Below are 21,987 nucleotides of genomic sequence, written 5' to 3'. Positions count from 1 at the left end.
CTAACGGAGCTAACCAAACCATAAAAATTCCAATCTGAGATCAAATACACACAAGTCAAATCTTGGTCAAACCTTTCAAATTTTAAGCTTTCAACTGAGACTGTTCTTCCAAATTCATTCTGATTAACCTGAAACCCAACACCAACGATTTACATAAGTTATAATACACCACACGGGGCAAGTCATGCCCGAGAACTGGCGAGCGAAGTGCAAAAGCTCAAAATGACCGGTCGGGCCGTTACAGGTTTGTATTAGAGAGAACTTGAATTGTTTTCTTGGAGAATTACAAATGAATGACCCCATTTATATACTAGTCTCCTAGGGGATAGTATGTAAATATTAATTGTTATACAAGTCCTTAATATTTACAAAATAAGGGCTTTCTCTAGAACTCTCTACAAACCTAGAAGATTCCAAGGACTTTCCTAGCAAATCCATATGGATCTAGGGTCTTTCTAATGAAATATCCAGACTTTTCTAGAATCTTCTCCCAAGTGCTAGCCTTTCTCCCACGTAAGTTTCCACATGACATTAATATTGCTAAATGACGCCTATATAACATGATAACATGGCAGGTCATCACATTGATCTATGTGCTTTTGGGCGGTGGGAAGAGGATTCAAAATACACCGTACATCTAAGACAAAATATTCGCCCATGCACTATGAGACGAGACGCGAGGCAACTACTGTGGGAGCTGACATGCGTAGCAGTAGTTTTGTAGCTTTTACTAAATGTGGCAAATGGAGTTATTGTGCAAATTAAAGCAATGAAAACGTGGGACCATAAATTCTTGGACATACATGTCATGTGCAGTGCAAGAGAAGAAAACTGGGCGTCACATTCTTTTGCTGTCACCGTCTCTTCGTTACACACCAGCCCCAACCGCCCTCAGTATTCTTTCTCTACGTCACATTTGCCATACTTCAATATATCCTTTGTTTGCTCAATTCACGGGTTGAATTAAAATCGGAAGTGCTTGGAATTCACTGCACTCAAGTTTCAAAACCCTACTTTAATAAGTGACTTCCTTTCTTTGAGTCACTTTTCTTGGGGTTTCAATGGAAGATTGTGAATGGGTTCTTGTAAAGGAGCCCACAGACAGAGATATATGGAGCCCAAGTTTGAAAAATGGTGAAGAAAGTTCTTCTTCGAGGCCTCTGGAGATAAGGTTCAATGAGGCAGCTAAGCATTGGACTGATGCTCTTCCCATTGGTAATGGCCGGCTTGGTGCCATGATTTGGGGTGGTGTTTCATCTGAAATTCTCAATCTTAATGGTAAGCTGCTGGTTTCCTTGGTAATGCATGTGTCTTTCATCTGTTAATATGGTTACTTGGGTTTTTAGAAATAAAGATTTCTTTGAGGAATTCCTATTAGAAAAGACCTGATATTAACTTGCACTAGTTGCTTTTGTGTTACCATTCAGGATTTATATTTTTCGACCCGTTTAAACATGTTTTGTTTAACCTTTGAATTTAAAGAGCTATCTTAGAGTATTTTGGTTTTAGGCAGAGAGCATTACAAACTGAAGTTTCTTTTGTGATTTGTTTAGAGGACACACTCTGGACTGGAACTCCTGGGGATTATACTAAACCTGAAGCTCCAAAGTCATTGGCTGAGGTCAGAAAACTTGTTGATAATGGCCAATATGCTGAGGCTACTGAAGCGGCTGTACAATTGACGGATAATTCCCCTGATGTGCGCTTCTTTATTAGCTTGGTTTTTATTTACCATCACGCCTTCGTCCTTTGTTTGCATCATTCAACTTTTAATGGTTTGGTTTTGATCTTTGGTATAAAATAATAATTTAAAAGAAAACCCCAAGCCTCATTGTTAAACACATAGATACTCTATATAACAAAGAGAAAATGAAGTGAACTAATGAAGAGATAATCACTATGAAAATAAATAGTCCATTGTTGTTGAAATTTGATTTTCCGTCTCTCTTTGTTTAATTCTATGTTTCACTTAAATGACAATGTTACCAAAGAGGTTACAAATAATGGAATAGAGCGGGAACTTTACCAAGTTGCATGTTGTGATCACATTAAGAGTTTTATGCTCTATATGTGAATTTTAAGTTTGCATCTGTATGTTCTAGTCTATATTAAAATCCTTAGAAACCACCCACCCAGCTCCATGAAATTATTTAAAACAAAGTAAATGGCGTGTGGACGGTAGTTTGCTCTTGTTTCCGAAAAAACAAAAGAGTATGGAGTAGTTTGAGCGGTTCCCATCAAGCACTTGCAGAGGGTTAATCCCTGAAGCGGCTAAGTCCCACAACTGTGTTACATTATACCATGAAGACCTTCATAAAGCCACTAAGGTGTACCAATACTTGCACAGATTCCGACATTAATAAGGCTACTAAGTTATATCGATTCGACACCTGTTACATTATGCCTTGAAAAAAGTATGAGAATATTAATGGAACAGTCTGATCTTGCTATTGTTAGTAGCCTTATGAAGGTATTGAGGAATTAATGTAACACGGTTATTAGCCGTTGCAGGGATTAACCCTCTGCTGATACATGAAGTCCCATTTATTTCTTGGCTTGCTTAAGCCATGTCTCCTGACACCTAGGGGCTGGTACAGACGCAGGGACCAACTTTGTAGGAAGTAGATGAGGTTTCCTTCTTAAATCTTGACAAGGTGAAGAAGAGTGCACTCTTTAACTAGATTTCCTAATAACCGTTCTTTTTTTTTTTTTGCTGGGGCAAATGTCAATGGACAATGGTGAAGGTTTACCAGCTCCTTGGAGATATTAAGCTGGAGTTTGATGATTCTCATGGGACATTTCAAGAAGAAAAGTATGAGAGAGTGTTGGATTTGGACACAGCAACAGTGAAAGTAAACTACTCTGTGGGTGATGTAGAATTTGCAAGGGAATATTTTGCATCAAATCCAGATCAAGTGATTGCAGCAAAGGTTTCCGCAAATAAGCCGGGGTATTTGGCTTTTACTCTATCTATGGATAGCAAAATGCATCATCATACTTATGTCAGTGGAGATAATCAAATTATTATGGAAGGAAGTTGCCCAGGCAAAAGAAAGCCCCCCAAGGTGGACGCAAATGACAATCCCAAGGGAATTCAATTTACAGCAATTCTTGACTTACAGATCAGTGGAGGCTCAGATAATCTACAAGTTTTGGACAATAGGAGGTTCCGTGTCGAGCATTGTGATTGGGCTATTATCCTTCTAGTGGCCTCTTCATCATTTGATGGACCTTTTATTAAGCCTGCGGATTCAAAAAGGGATCCCAAGTCAGAGTGTTCAAGCATGTTGAATTCAATAAAGAAGTTTTCATATTCTGAATTGTATGCGCGGCACTTGGATGACTATCAGAAGCTGTTTCATCGAGTTTCACTGCAGCTGTCAAAAAGCTCAGACAGCGTAGCAAAAGAAAGTGGTAGAGTTTCGACTGCAGATACGGTGAAATCCTTTAAAACTGATGAAGATCCATCTCTAGTTGAGCTTCTATTCCAGTATGGTCGATACCTGCTTATTGCTTGTTCACGTCCTGGTACCCAGCCAGCGAACCTGCAGGGCATATGGAACTGCATGTTAGAGCCACCATGGGAGTATGTCCTTCATAAATATTTTTAGTTCCTCTTTAGCTTTTTGAATGTATAACTCTTTTAGTCTGGACCCTCTCTTTATAGCTTTACTTTACAGTCTCTCTTCATGTTGTAAAAATCAAGATTGTTTTGAATTTTACTTTCTCCTTTTCAGTTGTGCCCCTCATTTGAATATCAATCTTCAAATGAACTATTGGCCTGCACTCTCGTGCAATCTTAAGGAGTGTCAAGAACCTCTTTACGACTACACAACATCTCTGTCCCTCAGTGGATGCAAAACTGCAAAAGTAAGAGCTTTATTCTCATCCTGCATGCTCAACTCTTTGTAAATGTCATTTCTGTGCATATCAAAACATGCTTTGTATGTCTGGAGATGTACACAAAGCAGCATCCCTGTTAAGAGCAGAATCTTATAATGTATGCAAGTGAATAGCTTACGCCCTCTGTTAATGAGTAGGGCATACAGCTGCAGTGCAGGAAGATTTCAATCCTTTCTATCCCTTCTGCTCTTCTATCCCACCCCACCAAAATGATAACCCGTGTACTTGGATAAGCTGTGAAATTTTGTTTCTGAGTACTGGTAATTTGCTGTATGCTAGAAAATTTTGGAATCCTTATATTGTACTATCCTCCAGTAATCATGAGTATATGAGTTTGTTGCTAGTATCTTGTGACGGTTAAGGTCCTTGACATTTCTTGTCATATTATGTGTGCAACCCTCATGTATTTAGTTACAGTACATTACAGGTGAACTACGAAGCATCAGGTTGGGTTGCTCATCAAGTGTCTGATATATGGGCAAAAACATCCCCAGATCGAGGTCAGGCTGTTTGGGCTCTGTGGCAAATGGGTGGAGCTTGGATTTGCACCCATTTATGGGAGCATTATACTTACACATTGGATAAAGTAATAGTCTCTTAATGCAATTTCCATCTCTTTTGCAGACACATTGTTTTATATGATATAGGCCTTTTAATTACTTCGCGGTGCAGTTTTAACACTTCCCGTTGTTTTGACTTTTGGCCACCTATAGAAATAGAAGGCCAGTTGCCTGACTTAAGCAAATTCTTGGTCAATCAAGGAATAAGAATTGCTTGACTTTGGTTTCCTTACTGGCACATTAGTTATGGTAATAAAAGAAATTGAAGCATTATGAAGGGTTCACATGCTACTGCTAATACCATGATCCTAAAAGGAGAAGAACTATGAGAAAAGGATTTTGTATTCTAACTATTTGTTGATCCATCGGAAGCACAAGAATATCGTGCTTGCATAAGTTTAGGACAAGCACTCTATTTCCTTAACGTGAAAATTATACTGCAACCATTGTTTGACAGTGTGCATCTTCTGCAAATATATAGGCGTTTTTGGCAAATAAGACTTATCCCTTGCTGGAAGGTTGTACTTCATTTCTGTTGGATTGGTTAATTGAAGGCCGCGGAGGTTATTTGGAAACCAACCCATCAACCTCTCCTGAGCATGCTTTTATTGCACCGGATGGTAAGGCTGCTAGTGTGAGCTACTCATCAACCATGGACATGTCAATCATTAAAGAAGTTTTCAGTGACATTGTCTCTGCTGCTGAGGTCGATTTTCTTCTTGATTTAGTGACATTTTAGCTTTTTGTTTCTCTTTTCGGCACCTTATTATGTATGTTATCACATATACTTACAAATATGATGCCACATATACCTTATTGAAAAATGAAAATAAAATATTTGTGCAACATATAATAAGTTCAGTTCTTGTTAGCAGGTACTTGGAAAAAGTGATGATGATCTAATTAAAAGAGTTCTTAAAGCTCAACCTCATCTTTGTCCAACCAGAATTGCAAGGGATGGTTCTATCATGGAATGGGTATGTGATGAAGCACAGATTCCTTACTTCTTGGTGGGAGAATGGTCTTCATAGTATTGAGCTGCTTATGAGTAACAAGTTTTAACAAACTTTAATTTGAGATAACGTTATCGTTAGTAATTCATACTATGGGTGTAATGGCAGGCACAAGATTTTGAGGATCCAGAGATTCATCATCGTCATGTCTCACACCTTTTTGGCCTCTTCCCAGGGCACACAATCGGTGTACGGGGAACTCCTGCCCTCTGTAAAGCGGCAGATTATACCCTATATAAAAGAGGTTTGTTTTGGGATATGAGTTGGAGATCATTTCGACTCTTCTAGTTGACTCCTGAAATTGGCTCTAGATTAACTTTTTTATTGCCTGTGATTCTATAAATCGTACTTCCACAAAGGTGTTCTCCTTATTGTCCAACCTTAAAAAACTTCCAAACATTTTTATAGCAATATAACCATGCATTACGGGGAACTCAGAGGTATTGCAAAGTAAAAATGCTCGGAACTATTGCAACTATGTATGAACCAGAGAAAAGGAGTTCCTCTTGTACAAGAAATAAGGCCATATTTTCAAAAGCGTTTGACTTGCTTCACGTCACTTTCTTCTTGTTCCTCTCGTTTCTTCGTAAGTTCAAATTATGTCATTGAGATGCCATCTGTAGACATCCCTGATTCTATTCTCTTCTATTCTATTTGCTGGGGTTTAGACTTTAGAGTGCTTGAGCTTTGGTGCTAGGCTCATACAATTATTTGAAGAATCAAGACTCTTATTTTTTGAGCAGGGGAGGAGGGTCCAGGTTGGTCAACAACATGGAAAACCGCACTATGGGCGCGTCTTCATAACAGCGAGCATGCATACCGCATGGTCAAGCATCTGTTTGATTTGGTAGATCCTGATCATGAGGCCAACTTTGAAGGAGGTCTCTACTCTAACCTGTTCACAGCACACCCTCCTTTCCAGATTGATGCCAACTTTGGGTAAGTCCTTATTATGAGGTTCCCTGTAATTGTCTTTAGAAAGTTCACTTTTGACGTTGTTGTTACAACAACAACTACGCCTGTTGTCTATATGGATCCATAAAGTCCATCGCTCTCTATTTTGCGCTCATCTAATTTCTTTGACAGTACTGTTGTTAACTGAAACTAATGACATGTCGAGATTTCTGTATGAAATAACATAACTCATGACATTTGCCTATTTAAACGTTGACAAATGACACAACGGATGCTGGATTGCTGAAGGTGCTAATTTGCAAATTTGTTGTTAGTTTTTCTGCAGCAGTAGCAGAAATGCTTGTGCAGAGCACCATGAGAGATTTGTACTTGCTCCCAGCCCTTCCTAGAGATAAATGGCCAAACGGTTGTGTTAAAGGCTTGAAAGCACGTGGAGGTGTGACGGTCAGCATCTGCTGGAATGAAGGAGATCTCCACGAATTCGGCCTATGGTCAAATGGACGGACTACTACAAAACGGCTGCATTACAGAGGGCGTAGTATCGCAACAAAGATACTGACCGGCAAGGTTTACACGTTCAACAAGCAGTTGAATTGTGTGAAAACATACGCTCTCTTCTAGTGGTTCCAAGCTAGCCTGATGGGAATTTGAACTCATTACATGTCACTTTTATTTTCTAGCGGAAGGTAAAATTACCATGTTAATAACCGATTTCCCTTTAATTTAGATGTGATGTTGCCTTCTCTTCCCGCTACTATCAAGTATTATCTGCTTGTGAATGAAAAGGAACCAGATTAGCGATGAAACGTGTTCTACGATGGTAAGTGTAATGAGTTCGGTAGTAAAAGCTTAAAAGTTGGACCAATTAAATTTAAATTTTGAATCTGGTGGTATTGTATTATCCCATGTTATCCGTCACAATCCAAATGGATTGTAGTTCAGAGTCATTTATGCATATTGAATTCTAAAATAGTTCGTACCTTTAACAAGGGTTGAAATGAGTGAGGACTCCTTTGACTAGTTCTGGCTGCAATTGTTAAAGGACCATAATCAAGATCAAGTGAATTTCTGTGGAGAGAGCTACTTTTCTTTTTCTTCTTCGTCCTCCATTAAAGTTAGTTTAGCACTTGATCCTCTTATCCTTTTCCATGAATAGTTTATGAGGACTAGAACCCGCCAAGCTAGACACAAAAGCAAAATAATGTTTGAGGCTAGTGACCATTTATTACTTGATATTTGTTTACCACCTACGTTCAAAGATTTAATTTGGCATACTTACATCAATAAATAATGATCGGTCATACTGAAATTGTGATTAAATTTTTATTAAAATTGAGGATTCATCAACTAGGACCAAATAAGAGTACACGTAAATATATGTAGCTATATCCATTCTAAGGATTACATGGTTACTCTTGGATGGAATTTCATGTTCAATATCCAATAAGAACGCGTTTTAGGGACAAAATGTACACCAAATATAAAAACAAGGGGACTGGTTAGCCAATAATCATACTAGCGGGGTTTACTTGGGGCTATTATTTGCAAATGAAAATTTCAGCAAGTACACATCCATTTACCTGGTCATGAGCAGCAGCATAGTATAACCGTAAACCCTAATCTAAACCCTCAAAGAGCATTTGCTGTGTTTCGAGATTCAAACAGAAAATCTGAGCAGCTATGGCTTGGCGTGGTTCCATTACCAGATCACTCGCTAGGGTTTCCACCTCCCGTTCATCCCCCGCCCTTAACCGCGTCCGCACTCCGCCGATCTCCGCCCCTCGTTCCCACACGCGCCGCTTCTCATTCGCCGCTCCCAGGTCCTCCTCCATCTGTTTTTTGGGGAATTATTGAGTATTGCAACGAAATGGATATAAATAGATATAGAGAATTTAGATATCTGTTCCCATCTAGTTTGGGATTGAGGAACAGTAATTGTTGGGCTTGAATAAGAGAATTAGCAAATGAGAAACAAATTAGACACAAATTATAGGGAATTTATATAGTTAATTAATGCCAACTAGTTTATTTGGGATTGAGGCATAGTAATTATTGTTACTGAGTGAGAAAATAAAACTAGAATTATACAGGTCCAAATAGAGCAGAATGAATATAGAAGATTCATATTGTTTTGTTGTTAAAGTAGCTCCAATATTGTATTTTATATTTGTTTTATCACCCTTATCACAAAAAATGAAAAATAAAGGAGAATTGTTTTATGACAAGTCGTTTATGTCTGATTTGTTATATCTGATTAGGACATTTGGAGCATTGGGGTGTACACAGTCACTTTTGCCGCTGGTGGCAGGAACTCGATTGACATCTCACTTGACAGTCAACATGCGGGCTTGCTGCGAGCTGTATCATGGTACCTTCCAACGTTCTTGTCAGGATCGCTAGTAGTAACTCTTTGTGAGTCTTGTTTCCGTTTTTTAGGATAGAAGAAATAGAATGATTATGTTTGGAAAGCAGTTTTAGAATCTCTCACATGTTTGTGTGCATAACTAGAATGTTGCTTGCCTTTTTGATTGGTGAACTGAGGGGTGTTCTAGTTAAATATTTGTTTTGTTTGTTATAATTGGTTGATAAGAAGGAATTGGGGATTTATAGGGAGGAATGGAAAAGATGGGTGATGTCAGCAGCGCTTCCAAACCTCCAACGGGGCATTTTGCAGCATTGTAGGTTTCTTATATTCCACCTTCTTTTTTTATGGTTTTTGATTGGTAATATAATAGTATCTTAAGTTAGCAATTCAGCATTGTTGATGCAAAAAATTGCATTGAGTCAGAGAAATGATGAGTCTTCAGATTTTTTTTTTTGAAAAAGTTAACAATTATATTCTTCACCACCCAAAAAACGGGGCTGGTATCTTATATTTACAAGTACAGGCCCTGAAAATCTTACAGAGAGTCTTCAGAATTTGAGTGGCCTTATATGAAATGAAGTGTTACTTTCTCTATGGGAGCTATTCACATATGTGTATGATTTGCAGTTTTCTTTGTGTTGTTAAGTCTTTTCTTATGCTAAACCTTATCATACCTGTCTTCTACATTGTAAATTTAATCTGTATGATCAAAGCTGTTTAGTCAACTTAAGCCTAATGTAATCATTGATGTTTAAGGAGCTAGTAGGTTCTAGACAGTTTTGTTTTTTTGCTCTTTTCTAGTACTTCTACATCTGTGTAAATTTTTAAGTAGTTATTCCGATATATTCCTATTCATTTTGTAGTATCGAGATAACAGAAATTGCCTTATAGTTCAAGACAATTTCTTTTTATTAAGAGTATAATCCATAAGCAGTTCAATCGAAGTGTATAGTGTAGTTCAAGAGGTGACCTATAAGCTATGGAGGAATGCAGTTCAATTGTTTTCCATGGACTAGTAACATAGCATAATGGAGTTATCAACAGTTAACCGAACTGGTAAAATCTTTGGTAGTCAAATGGCATAAACAATCAGGCAGGCATCAAGGAAGTAATCCAAAGGGCATTAAGATTCAAAACAGCACTTAACTAGGTTGGGAGGGGACAAGAAGTCACCGCCAGTGTTTTGAGAGCGAGAAGCGCAAAAAAGCGGCAAGGGCTCGCCTCGCTTCAAAAGCGAAGCGCACGCTTCATTGAAGTGAAGCGCAATTGTTACAAACATAATGTAATAAATATATATATATAAAATTAACTTTATAAACTGAAATACACTTAAAATTAATAAATAAAGGCTAAATAAGAAGAATAAAAGGAAAAGATAAAAAGAAAAAAAACGAGCCTGCCCTAGCAGAGCAGACGAATGGGAAAAAGAAGAAGAAAGAAATGTGAAAAAAAGGAGAAGAAGAAGAAAGAAGAAAAGCCCCCAGGGCCTAGCTCAAGTGGCAAAGGGTGGTGGATTTGTGTCTTATATCACAGGTTCAAGCCCCCACACTATGCAAAGCAAAGCCTGGTATTTAAGTGGAGAAGGGTAGAGGGGCGGCCCCATTATCCACCGAGTTTCGAAGGCTGCGGTTGGTCTAAAAGATCGGCCCCAGACGGATTTCTCGGTCATCAAAAAAAAGAAAGAAGAAAAAATTACCTGGACCGGAGGCTGCTAGACGGAACCCTAGAATGAGGTCGATGGAAGGGAAGAAGATAAGAAATGTTTTCAGTTCACTTTGGGGTCTATGTTTTGTATAATAAAAAAAAGATTGGGTTTATTTTTTAAAAATAAAAATAAAAATTGGCCCATGTTGACTGAAGCGATCGCTTTTGCGCTTCTCGCTTCAACACCTGAAGCGATCACTTCTGCTGGTCGAGTCGCCTCGGCTTCAAAAAAGCGAAGGGCTGTCGCTTCGCATCGCTTCTCGCTTAAAGCGATGAAGCGATCACTTTTTAAAACAATGGTCACCGCTGTGGGTGACTAACTCTGTTGTAGCTAGACAAGTTGGAAGATGATCTTTATCACGTATTAGATTTCCTATATTTGGGAAATTCTTTTAGTGCCCACACCTGGGTTCGTCTGATTCGAATTCAATCAGATATAAGAATCAACTATGGTCGCATTAGTAAGATTGTAATGCAACTATACGCAAGGGGATTATGATACGACTGAATCTGGTGTAATGTGTAGCCATTTATTTGTTACAGACAAGCAAGTAAAGTCAGCCATATGTTAAGTCGATAAAAATATAACTAAACATTTAGGTGGGGGAGATACCCCGGTGTGGGTTGGTAAGTTGTGAGTTGGTTCGCATTAGGGAGTGGTGGTTTGAAAGAAGTAATGGTCAACACCATTGTATTTTACTAATAATCTATAACTAAGACCTAGTATGAGCTACGAAACACCAAATAGTAAGATTTGGAAATTCAAGATCCCTTATTGCTACCAAGACACCTATATACAACAGACAGAAAACAGTGTCTCCTTCCCAATTACAGCTTTGTTGGTTTCCTAATTCCATCTTGTGGAATTATCTTATTTGGGCTCAAGAGGGATCGTAAGGTCAGCCAAAAGATATGACATATTTAATAAGTCAGCATCTTATTTCTTTTCTTGAATTTAATTATACTGATCCTAGGTGTGTCCCTAAAACCTGTCAACTTGGAATTGGAGGCATGTACATATAGCGAGTATATACAAGACATACTAACAAGCAGCTTTTCATTCATTCTCCAAAAAAAAACAAGCAGCTTTTCATGAGCACCTTTTCTCTAAATAGCTTTCCCCTTCTATTCATTCGCCTGATATAAGTTTAGTGTAATGTACTAGGGCTAGAATCACTCAGATGCACTTGGAATTTTGTAAAATGATGTATACTTCTGATGCAGACCTAGAGATGCACCATTACCTCGATTTGTAACTTCGAGTGCATCATTAAACAAGATTTCTATGTCAAAGAGTATTAGCATGTGTTTTTGGTGGTGGACCTAAATTGCATGAGTTGCTTTTGAAACCTAGCACTATTAGAATTGTTTTAGTAGTTCTATACACTTGTATTGACTGTCTATCAGAAACAGCCTCTCTCTGCCTTTATAGGATAGGGGTAAGGTTGCTTACACATTATCCTCCCCAGACGCCACATATGGGATTAAGCTTGTTTTTTTTTTTTTTTTTTTTGTTGTTGTTGTTGTTATACACTTGCATTGACTAACACATATAGCACATGATTTGTTTCTACCAGGTACTTGAACACATTACTGGAGCAGCACAAAGTGCATGAATATTATGGTGGTCTTGGGGGGTAAATGCATCTGTGACAATCTGTTTTGGATGCACAAAATAATAGCCGTAGTATTTGTTATTCATCTTCCAAAGAGAGACTAGTAATATCTTTTGCTTGGACCTTGTCAAAATTTAAGTTTGAAACACGAGAGCAAGTCTTAGTGCTCATTCGTGGTTGACCTATTTTATGTAAGCAGTTTAAAATGCTTCTTATTCTGCTTTTCTTTAGCAATCTTGTTTGATGTCATTTTACTAGTGCCGTTGATATAAATTGAGCCAAGGTTATGTTGTCTAATGTGCGCGTACTTTAGGAGCATTTCCAGCCTTTACTGTGGCCATCTTTTATTGTTAGTGCAACAATACACTCAGGGTTGAGCAGATTTGGTTCTTTGGGAGAACTTCTGTAAAATCTTTCCTTCTATGACCTGTGTTTTGGTGTAGATCTGCGATTATTTGTATTCAACACATTAGCGACTAGTGAGAATGATTTTGAAATCTATATCTCGATGATTTTGAAACAGCATATGAAGAAATAGCTTGTAAAGTCGGAAGCACTTGTCAAAAAGAAAAACTCACTCAGAGTAAGATACTGGTTTTGATTTACCGCTTCAAAAGAGGGACAATTCATTTTAGATAGCGTATTGTATTTTTCTTTATCTGCTTTTTCCCCCCCCCTTATTTTATGTATCCTTGAGGGTCTTATAATGCTTTAGGTAGGATTATGTAAAACGTGCCTCTCTTTTCGCTTCCATTGTACATTAAAGAGGGTCACACTATTAGTAACGGCTTGAACTGTGAACTGTGAACTTGAACATGAAAACAAAATCTTGGCGATATGATGTTTGGTCTTCCACAGCCTTACTCCATCAATGTCACTAGACTAAGTTAATAATTATTGAAAAATGTTAAACTGGGCAAGGCAGGGTGGGTTAATTTTTTAGCAGGTCAAAGTTAGACCTGCCCCACCCCGCCCCCTATTTACATCCCTAATTGGAAACTGAAACTGGGATTGAAATTGGGCTTCGATCCATCAATATATCTGCTAACTTTCCTTTAAGTAGCAATTTTCTTTTCCTGCATCAATGTACATACTTGCACGAAATTTTCCTTTTTTTTCTTCATTTTCTTTCCTTTAATAGTAATTTTCTTTCATGCACCTACACATACTCACTTTCCATTTGTGATCACAACTTAGTAAACTGCACCACGCTATCACAGTTTTGGTAAATATGGAAAAATAAAAAGCTTATTTCCAACCGTTTAGGGGAAACAAAGCTTTTTTTTGGTTCATCAAGTTCAGGTCTACGAATATGAAGAAGTGGTTTTTGCCCTTATTTCTCTAGTAGTCGTTGAAGCATACCTGATAACTGTACATTTGAATAAAACACAAGCAACTAGGGGTGTGCATTCGAATCGGTTTATCGATAAATCGAATCGATTATTTGTTATCGGTTTATCGATTTCGATTTCAAAATTTTCCTTATCGATTTATCGATTTCGATTTCGATTTTGTCCTCTTCGATTATCGGTTTATCGATAAACGGATAAGATACAGTAATTTTTTTAAAAAAATTTTAAATTTTTTTTACCCTTATTCTATAATACCCTTTCCTTTATCCTAAGTCTCTAACCCTATTATTTCCTCTACCACATTTAAGGAATGATCATATTTAAAGCTCAAGTGAATGAAGTTCAAATTAATGGAAAACAGAATTAGCCGTGATGATGTATTTTGATTTTTTGTTTGTTTATACTGTTGGAGTGTTGGTGACATACATTTGATCCCTTACTTTAGTTTCGTTGCATGTGCTTGTTGACACAATTTTTATGTTATAAACGGTGTTCTTCTTATTTTAGCTTCCTTTTGTCCATATTAGTTAGGTGTGTTTGTAGCGATATACTTTCCGTGGAATCCCGTAAATTTTCTTATTGGTGTAATCGATAACCGAATCGATAAGCCCCAAAAATCGATAAATCGAAATCGAAAAAATCGAAACCTTATTGAAACGATAACGATAAGCATATGTACAAATCGATAATCGATAAGTAATTATCGATAAGGGTCAAAATCGAATCGATAAATCGAATGCACACCCCTACAAGCAACGTCAGCAAATCCGGTTTACTTGCATTGAAGTTAACTATAACACTTGCTACAAGAATTTACACAATTACAATAGACCGATAATGAAGAAATAGATTTATCATTATTTTCTGCATAAACTATACATACCTACCCTATTTTCCTTTTCTTCTAATTTTCTTTTCCTTCAACATCTATACATACCTGCACCATATTTGCCTCTCTTTTTTCTTTTTTTCCTTCCTTTTGTTTGTTCCGAGTCAGAAAAATATTGGCCTTCCATTTTCTTACATACCTGTATCACAATGATGTGAATAAAGAGCATCTGAATGGAAGAAAGAGTGTTTTATATTGGAATTGAGTTAGGTGAAGCGTCCATTTTTCTAAACTGTTCCATGCAGCAAGTTACTGTAAAAAGTGGTAACCTGTAAACTGAAAGCGGCAAGTCATAACTTTTGATCTTTTAAAACTTGTCATAAGCGAAGATGCCAATGATGACGTATTGTTGACACTTGATGTAGATTCTTCTTGTTTATTGTCTCCCATCTTTGACACAAATATTATTTAATAGCTGACGACACAAATCAAGATTATTTCCTTTCTGGTGTGGAAGATCAGACTAAGCTGCAACCACAGAGCATACTCAGACAGAACCTTGACTCAGTTACCAAGATAAATCTTTTCTGATGTGGAAGATCAGACTATGCTGCAACCACAGAGCATACTTAGACAGTACCTTGGCTCTGATACCAATTGTTGCGGAAGCCAAATGTATATAGTGTGAATAAGTCACAACTACTATACCAAAAATTATGACAGCCACCAAATAATAAATAAGACAATAAAGCAACAATAAAGGGAACACCAGAATTTACGAGGTTCGGCTAATTTTGCCTACTCCTCGGACACAACCAATATTTTATTCCACTCCAAAAATACAAGTGAAATAATACTAAAGAGAGAAGATACAAATGCCTTAAACAGATGAGAAGGCAAATGAGAGGTGTGTTTAAATCCTAAACATTAAGCCTTCTTTTATAGGGGGAAAATCCCCCCAACTTTTGTTTTCCCACCGATGTGGGACAAACATTTTGCCAATTTCAACAAATCTCCACCTTGGCAAAATTCCACATCTTCAATTTTCTCTCAATAACAAATTTTGGTTGTGTCTTCATCTTCAATCTTCAGTGTTCAACAATGTTGATCAAATCCAAACAATGTTGAAACTTGATCGCAGTCACCACCTTTGTCAGCATATCAGCAGGATTCTCTGTAGTATGAATTTTCTTCACCGTGACTCCACCTTCTTCTATGATTTCTCGTACGAAATGATACCGAACATCAATGTGCTTCGTCCTTGCATGATAAACTTGGTTCTTCGCTAATTGAATAGCACTTTGACTATCACAAAAAATTGTGATACCTTTTTGTTCAACACCAAGCTCCTTTAGCAATCCTTGAAGCCAAATTGCCTCCTTCACAGCCTCTGTAATAGCCATGTACTCTGCCTCTGTTGTAGACAAAGCAACTGTTGACTGCAAAGTAGACTTCCAACTAACTGGTGCCTTTGCAAAAGTAAACACATAACCAGTAGTTGATCTTCGTTTGTCCAGATCACCCGCAAAATCTGAGTCACAATATCCAACTACAGACTGATTGTCTTCCTGCTCAAAAACTAACCCGACATCTACAGTATTATGAATATACCGTAGAATCCACTTCACAGCTTGCCAATGCTCCTTCCCTGGATTGTGCATATATCTGCTAATAACTCCAACAGCTTGTGAAATGTCAGGCCTTGTGCAAACCATTGCATACATCAAGCTACCAACAACATTTGCGTATGGTACCTTTGACATATACTCTCGTTCAGCTTCATCCATTGGCGACATAGTAGTACTTAGCTTAAAATGGGAAGCAAGTGGAGTACTAACTGGCTTAGTCTTGTCATCTATGCCAAAACGTTGAAGTACTCTCTTCAAATATTCCTTTTGAGATAAACAGAGTTTCTTTGAACGTCTATCTCTAATTATCTCCATGCCAAGAATTTTCTTTGCCTCACCCAAATCCTTCATCTCGAACTCCTTCTTCAGTTGAATCTTCAACTTATCAATTTCTTCCGAATTCTTGGAAGCTATCAACATATCATCAACATATAGGAGAAGATATACAAAAGAACCATCTTTAAGCTTGTGCAAATACACACAATGATCGTATTTGCTTCTCTTGTACCCTTGCCGCAACATAAACTCGTCAAATCGCTTGTACCATTGTCTAGAAGATTGTTTCAATCCGTACAACGATTTTTCAAGTTTGCACACCATATTTTCTTTTCCAGCAACTTTGAATCCTTCTGGCTGAGTCATGTAGATTTCCTCCTCCAAGTTTCCATGTAAAAACGCAGTTTTTACATCCATCTGAACTAGTTCCAAATCCAATTGTGCTACCAAAGCCAACATAATTCTAATGGAGGAATGTTTTACAACTGGAGAAAACACTTCATTGTAATCAATTCCCTCCTTTTGAGCATATCCTTTGGCCACCAATCTTGCTTTGTAGCGAACATCTACTTGGTTAGGAAATCCTTCCTTCTTTGCAAATACCCATTTGCACCCAATTGCTTTCTTTCCCTTCGGGAGATTGGCCAATCTCCATGTATGATTCTGATGAAGGGACTGTATTTCATCATTCATGGCAATCCTCCACTTATCTTCTTCTGAACTTTGGACAGCATCTTTATAAGTGGTAGGAACATCATCAGCTACAATTGAGGTTGCACAAGCAACTGTCTCTATGAGACGAACAGGTTTCGTTATTGTTCTTTTTGGCCTGCTGGTTGCTATTGATTCAAGTTGTTGTTGAGGTTCCTGAGTTGGAATCTCCTCTACTGGCTCTCCTTCCAGAGGGTAATCTTCATTTGTTTCCTCCTCTGCTTCTTGTGTAGGAAAAATAAATTTTCCCTCAAACTCCACCTGCTTAGAAGCACCTTTATTTTGTTTGGTATCTTCTGTTACCTTATTTACCATAGATTCATCAAAGGTAACATCCCTGCTGAATATTACTTTCTTTGTCATAGGACACCATAAGCGATATCCTTTGACTCCAGAAGTAATTCCCATAAAAATAGCCTTCTTTGCCCTTGGATCCAATTTTGACTCTGTCACATGATAATATGCAGTTGAGCCAAACACGTGCAAAGAGTCATAATCTACAGCAGGCTTTCCATACCATTTTTCAAATGGTGTCTTGCCATCAATAGCAGCAGATGGTAGACGATTAATGAGGTGGCATGCATATGTAATTGCCTCAGCCCAAAATTCTTTGCCCAAGCCGGCATTGGACAACATACACTGTACCTTCTCCAGCAAGGTCCGGTTCATACGTTCTGCCACTCCATTCTGTTGTGGTGTATGTCTGACAGTGAAGTGTCGGACGATGCCATCATTTTGACAGACCTTATTGAAATGATCATTTTTGTATTCACCTCCATTGTCTGTGCGAATACACTTGATCCTCTTGCCTGTTTGATTCTCCACCATCGTCTTCCATTTGAGAAAAATTCCCAACACTTCATCTTTGCTCTTCATTGTATACACCCATACTCTTCGGGAAAAATCATCAACAAAGGTTACAAAATAGTGCTTCCCACCCAATGAAGGTGTTTTGGAAGGACCCCAAACATCAGAGTGTACATAATCCAAAATGCCTTTAGTATTATGGATCGCTGTACCAAATTTAACCCTTGTCTGTTTCCCTTTGACACAATGCTCACAAAACTCCAAGTTGCAAGCCTTTACTCCTTTTAACAATCCTTGATCTGATAGAGTTTTCAAGGATTTTCCTCCAGCATGTCCCAAGCGCATGTGTCATAGCTTGGTTGCTTCTGCCTCTTTGTCGTCACTGGATGTCACTGTCGCTGTCCCAATAACTGTACTGCCACGATAGCGGTACATATTATTATTCTTCCGATTAGCCTTCATTACCACTAGTGCACCGGAGCATACTCTCATCACTCCATTTTCTGCAATGATTTTGAACCCTTTTGATTCTAGGGCTCCCACAGAGATGAGATTCTTCTTCAAATCCGGTACATATCGAACATCTGTTAATGTTCTGATCATTCCATCATGGTTCCTTAATCGTATTGAACCAATGCCATATGAGGTAAGAGGGCTGTTATCCGCTGTGTGGATGACTCCATATTCTCCTTCTTGAAATTCCACGAACCAGTCCCTGTTGGGACACATATGATAGCTACAAGCCGAGTCCATCAACCATATGTCTGATGATGTTGATGACTCTGTTGTAACTAATGAGAAGTCTGAATCATCACAATCAGCTACATTTGAATCCATAATGGCCTTTCCATTGTTATGTTTGGCCTTATTCTTCAACTTCGGACAGTCTTTCTTCCAGTGCCCTTTTTCTCGACAAAAGGCACATTCATCTTTGCTGGGTCTGGATCTTGACTTGGATCTTCCCTTCTTTGTCCTCGTTTGATTTTGAGGACGACCCCTCACAAATAGTGCTTCTCCTTCTCCGCCCTTCTGTTTTTCTCGCTTTCTTTGTTCATAGCTGTACAAAGCCGAACAAACTTCTCTAAGAGAAACTTCGTCATTTCCATGGAGTAGAGTAGTTTCAAGGTGCTCGTACTCATCAGGAAGTGACGCCAACAACATCAAGGCCAAGTCACCATCATCATAAGTTGTATCCATATTTTGCAAATCTGTGACCAACTTATTGAAACTGGTGATATGTTCATTCATCGTGGTACCAGGAACATAGGTGAAGTGAAACAGTCTCTTCTTCATGTACAATTTATTTTGACTATTTTTCTTCAAAAATTTATCCTCCAGTGCTTTCCATAATTTACTTGCAGAAGTTTCCTTTGTGTATGGATATTTCTGCTCTCTAGCAAGGAAGGATCGAATGGTACCGCAAGCAACACGGTTGATAATTTTCCAATCTTCTTCTCCAATAACATCTGGTCTCTTTTCTTCAATGGCAAGATCTAGCCCTTGTTGAAAAAGGACATCTAGAACCTCGCCTTGCCATATCTCAAAATGCCCGGACCCGTCAAAAATTTCTACCGCAAATTTCGCATTTGACACAATTCTTGTCATAAGCGAAGATGCCAATGATGACGTATTATTGACATTTGATGTAGATTCTTCTTGTTTATTGTCTCCCAATTTTGACACAAATATTATTTAATAGCTGACGACACAAATCAAGATTATTTCCTTTCTGATGTAGAAGATCAGACTAAGTTGCAACCACAGAGCATACTCAGGCAGAACCTTAACTCAGTTACCAAGATAAATCTTTTCTGATGTGGAAGATTAGACTATGCTGCAACCACAGAGCATACTTAGACAGTACCTTGGCTCTGATACCAATTGTTGCGGAAGCCAAATGTATATATTGTGAATAAGTCACAACTACTATACCAAAAATTATGACAGCCACTAAATAATAAATAAGACAATAAAGCAACAATAAAAGGAACACCAGAATTTACGAGGTTCGACTAATTTTGCCTACTCCTCGGACACAACCAATATTTTATTCCACTCCAAAAATAAAAGTGAAATAATACTAAAGAGAGAAGATACAAATGCCTTAAACAGATGAGAAGGCAAATAAAAGGTGTCTTTAAATCCTAAACATTAGACCTTCTTTTATAGGGGAAAATTCCCCCCAAACTCAACTCCCAACCGATGTGGGACTTTGGCATTTTGCCAAACTTCAACACTTCGTGCATCGAGCTGCCTTTTTTTCTCCATCTAACCTTAAGCAAAGGTCTTGAGTTCATATCTTGGTATGAAAAATCTTTCAGTTGAGAGTGCTTTACCTCCATTGGCAGAATGGAGAAAAACATGCATATTTTCGGAGAATGATAGTACATGCGCCAAAAATAGACTATTGAAGGACTGTAGATCTTTCGTTTTATTTTGTTTTCCCAAAAGATGGAATAAATTAGAGATGGAGGCTTTTCCACATCTACTGGACGTTGCTCCTTAGCTAATCTTGAAATTCAATCTTGATCTTTTAATCGGGGAATCTGATGTAAACACCAGAATTCATTCTCTTCCGCCGAAAACGCAATTTTGGATTAAAATTAATGTAACGCATTACTCAACATTCGAAGAAAATTGACCAGTGACGGAACCACAGTCAGCCAAGGGGTGTCAATCGACGCTGGAAAATTATATAGTATTGCTAGATAAATTTTTTTGTTTTATGTCTATTTAGTATAGGTTGACTCCCCTTGACTTTTCGATATATTTTATATTTTATATTTTAACACCCCTTAGTGAAAATCCTGGCTCCGCCTCTGAACTTGACTAACTTGAGTACTTATTAAGCTCGTAATATAGATATCTTTAAAAAATTATTATTTCATATTTTAATTAAAACTAGAAAAGTTAAATACACTAACAAACTAGTGTTTTAACATTCTATTTGAATTTCTAACATTTACAACTCGCATCGTTGCAAATACTCATGGTCAAACAAGTGTTGAAACTGAGTACTTGTAAATACTGGATAAGAATTTATGCTCACGGGGATAAGAATTTATGCTCACGGGGCTAATTATTACTACTTGCGTTCAGCCGAAACTATTTCCTCATATCTATTTAGTGATTATGTAACCCCTCATTACAAAGAACGGTCGAAAAAGATATATTTCCTCTCTAAAGAGAAAGTTGAGTGAACAAAAAAGCAATTTGGCATTTCATCTAAAGTTGGTCCTCATGATGCCTATCAGCCTACCCATGATATGATATACCTTCTTTCTCTAAAGTATCAGCACCTCATCAAGTTTTTGTTGATTTTTGCCATAGTTGACCTAGCACTTCTCTAACTTTAATGAAAAAAGATGTCAAAGTTATATAACTAACATTCGACCCATGAAAACGTCCATCTATCGTATTCATTATCTCCTCTCCGTCCGACCAATAATAGACTTGACTCAATAAGACCACCTACTCTTGATTCAATCCTTTGCCAGTGAAAAAGCACCATTTTGGCTCCCAATTGGCCTAAGGTCCAAATCAAACTCTGCTAGAAATTCGCTTAATGTCTTCAGTTGGGGATTCCTCTCTATCTACCATATCTAAACTACTTTCCAAAAAGATGAAACTACTCGAAAATCATAGTTCAGAGCAAAAGGTTCTTTGAGATATAGGGAAGGACATATGGTTGATTGACTAGTCGCATCATCATCGTTATCCTCCTCCAAATATGCCTTATCTCATTGATTCTTCAAATAAGGTCAGCAAACTTATTCGTACCTAAGCCAAGGAATAAACCTAACTGGTAATTTGGACCACATGAGAAGCTTGGAAAGTTGGAATCCACTACTTCGTTGTACATATACCTGAATACACAGGCTAAATATTTGTGTAACTTTGATTCAACAAAAGAATGGATGAATCACAAGCATCTATGGGTGTAGCCTAACAGTCAACAAAATAAAGGCGTGGAAAGAACATGACTCCAACCCAGCTGAGACAAAAAAAAACATTAAATGATCTATTCTCATCTATCTAGTCTTAGTGGGTAAAATTACTCGCGGTAATGTGCAATCGTAATCAAAAAAAAAAAAAAAGATAGACAAACCACAAAACATACGTAACATATAAAGAAAGAGGGGTATGGATTTAACAAGAGGCGGATCCAGAATTTTAAGGTTATGCATTTTTACACAAATCTTAAGTTAATATACAACAATAACTGGATTAACGGACTGGGTTCCAAACTAAATATTTTTATATATTTAATGAATTTTTCAATACAAATACCGGATCTAGACAAAAGTT

General features: G+C 37.7%; 2 protein-coding genes across 2 annotated transcripts; both read left to right on the top strand.

Annotated features, from left to right (window-relative positions):
* The first annotated feature begins 776 nt into the window (after positions 1 to 776).
* On the top strand, positions 777 to 7,197 carry LOC104246145 (alpha-L-fucosidase 2). Its single transcript, XM_009801909.2, has 10 exons — positions 777 to 1,278; positions 1,554 to 1,699; positions 2,745 to 3,586; positions 3,738 to 3,870; positions 4,331 to 4,489; positions 4,945 to 5,169; positions 5,339 to 5,440; positions 5,585 to 5,720; positions 6,220 to 6,415; positions 6,706 to 7,197. Exons 1-10 carry the CDS (start codon positions 1,062 to 1,064, stop codon positions 7,010 to 7,012), a joined length of 2,463 nt encoding a protein of 820 aa, XP_009800211.1. The 5' UTR covers positions 777 to 1,061; the 3' UTR covers positions 7,013 to 7,197.
* Positions 7,198 to 7,959: 762 nt separating this feature from the next.
* LOC104246130 (uncharacterized) lies at positions 7,960 to 12,373 on the top strand. Its single transcript, XM_070171425.1, has 4 exons — positions 7,960 to 8,211; positions 8,650 to 8,759; positions 9,002 to 9,069; positions 12,038 to 12,373. The coding sequence occupies exons 1-3, from the start codon at positions 8,072 to 8,074 to the stop codon at positions 9,022 to 9,024; spliced, it is 273 nt and encodes a 90-aa protein (XP_070027526.1). The 5' UTR covers positions 7,960 to 8,071; the 3' UTR covers positions 9,025 to 9,069; positions 12,038 to 12,373.
* The last annotated feature ends 9,614 nt before the right edge of the window (positions 12,374 to 21,987 follow it).

This window comes from Nicotiana sylvestris, chromosome 1, assembly GCF_000393655.2.
Source record: "Nicotiana sylvestris chromosome 1, ASM39365v2, whole genome shotgun sequence".
Classification (NCBI taxonomy): Eukaryota; Viridiplantae; Streptophyta; class Magnoliopsida; order Solanales; family Solanaceae; genus Nicotiana; species Nicotiana sylvestris.
Note: the sequence above shows the minus strand (reverse complement) of the source record. Positions and strands in the feature narration are given on the sequence as shown.

Excerpts from the sequence above, each read along its gene's own strand:
- LOC104246145 (XM_009801909.2), top strand. The coding sequence starts at position 1,062 with ATGGAAGATTGTGAATGGGTTCTTGTAAAGGAGCCCACAGACAGAGAT. Across the intron at positions 3,587-3,737 it reads ATGTTAGAGCCACCATGGGA|TTGTGCCCCTCATTTGAATA; the intron begins GTATGTCCTTCA and ends TCTCCTTTTCAG. Across the intron at positions 5,721-6,219 it reads TTATACCCTATATAAAAGAG|GGGAGGAGGGTCCAGGTTGG; the intron begins GTTTGTTTTGGG and ends TTTTTTGAGCAG.
- LOC104246130 (XM_070171425.1), top strand. The coding sequence starts at position 8,072 with ATGGCTTGGCGTGGTTCCATTACCAGATCACTCGCTAGGGTTTCCACC. Across the intron at positions 8,212-8,649 it reads TTCTCATTCGCCGCTCCCAG|GACATTTGGAGCATTGGGGT; the intron begins GTCCTCCTCCAT and ends ATATCTGATTAG. Across the intron at positions 8,760-9,001 it reads TTGCTGCGAGCTGTATCATG|GGAGGAATGGAAAAGATGGG; the intron begins GTACCTTCCAAC and ends GGGGATTTATAG.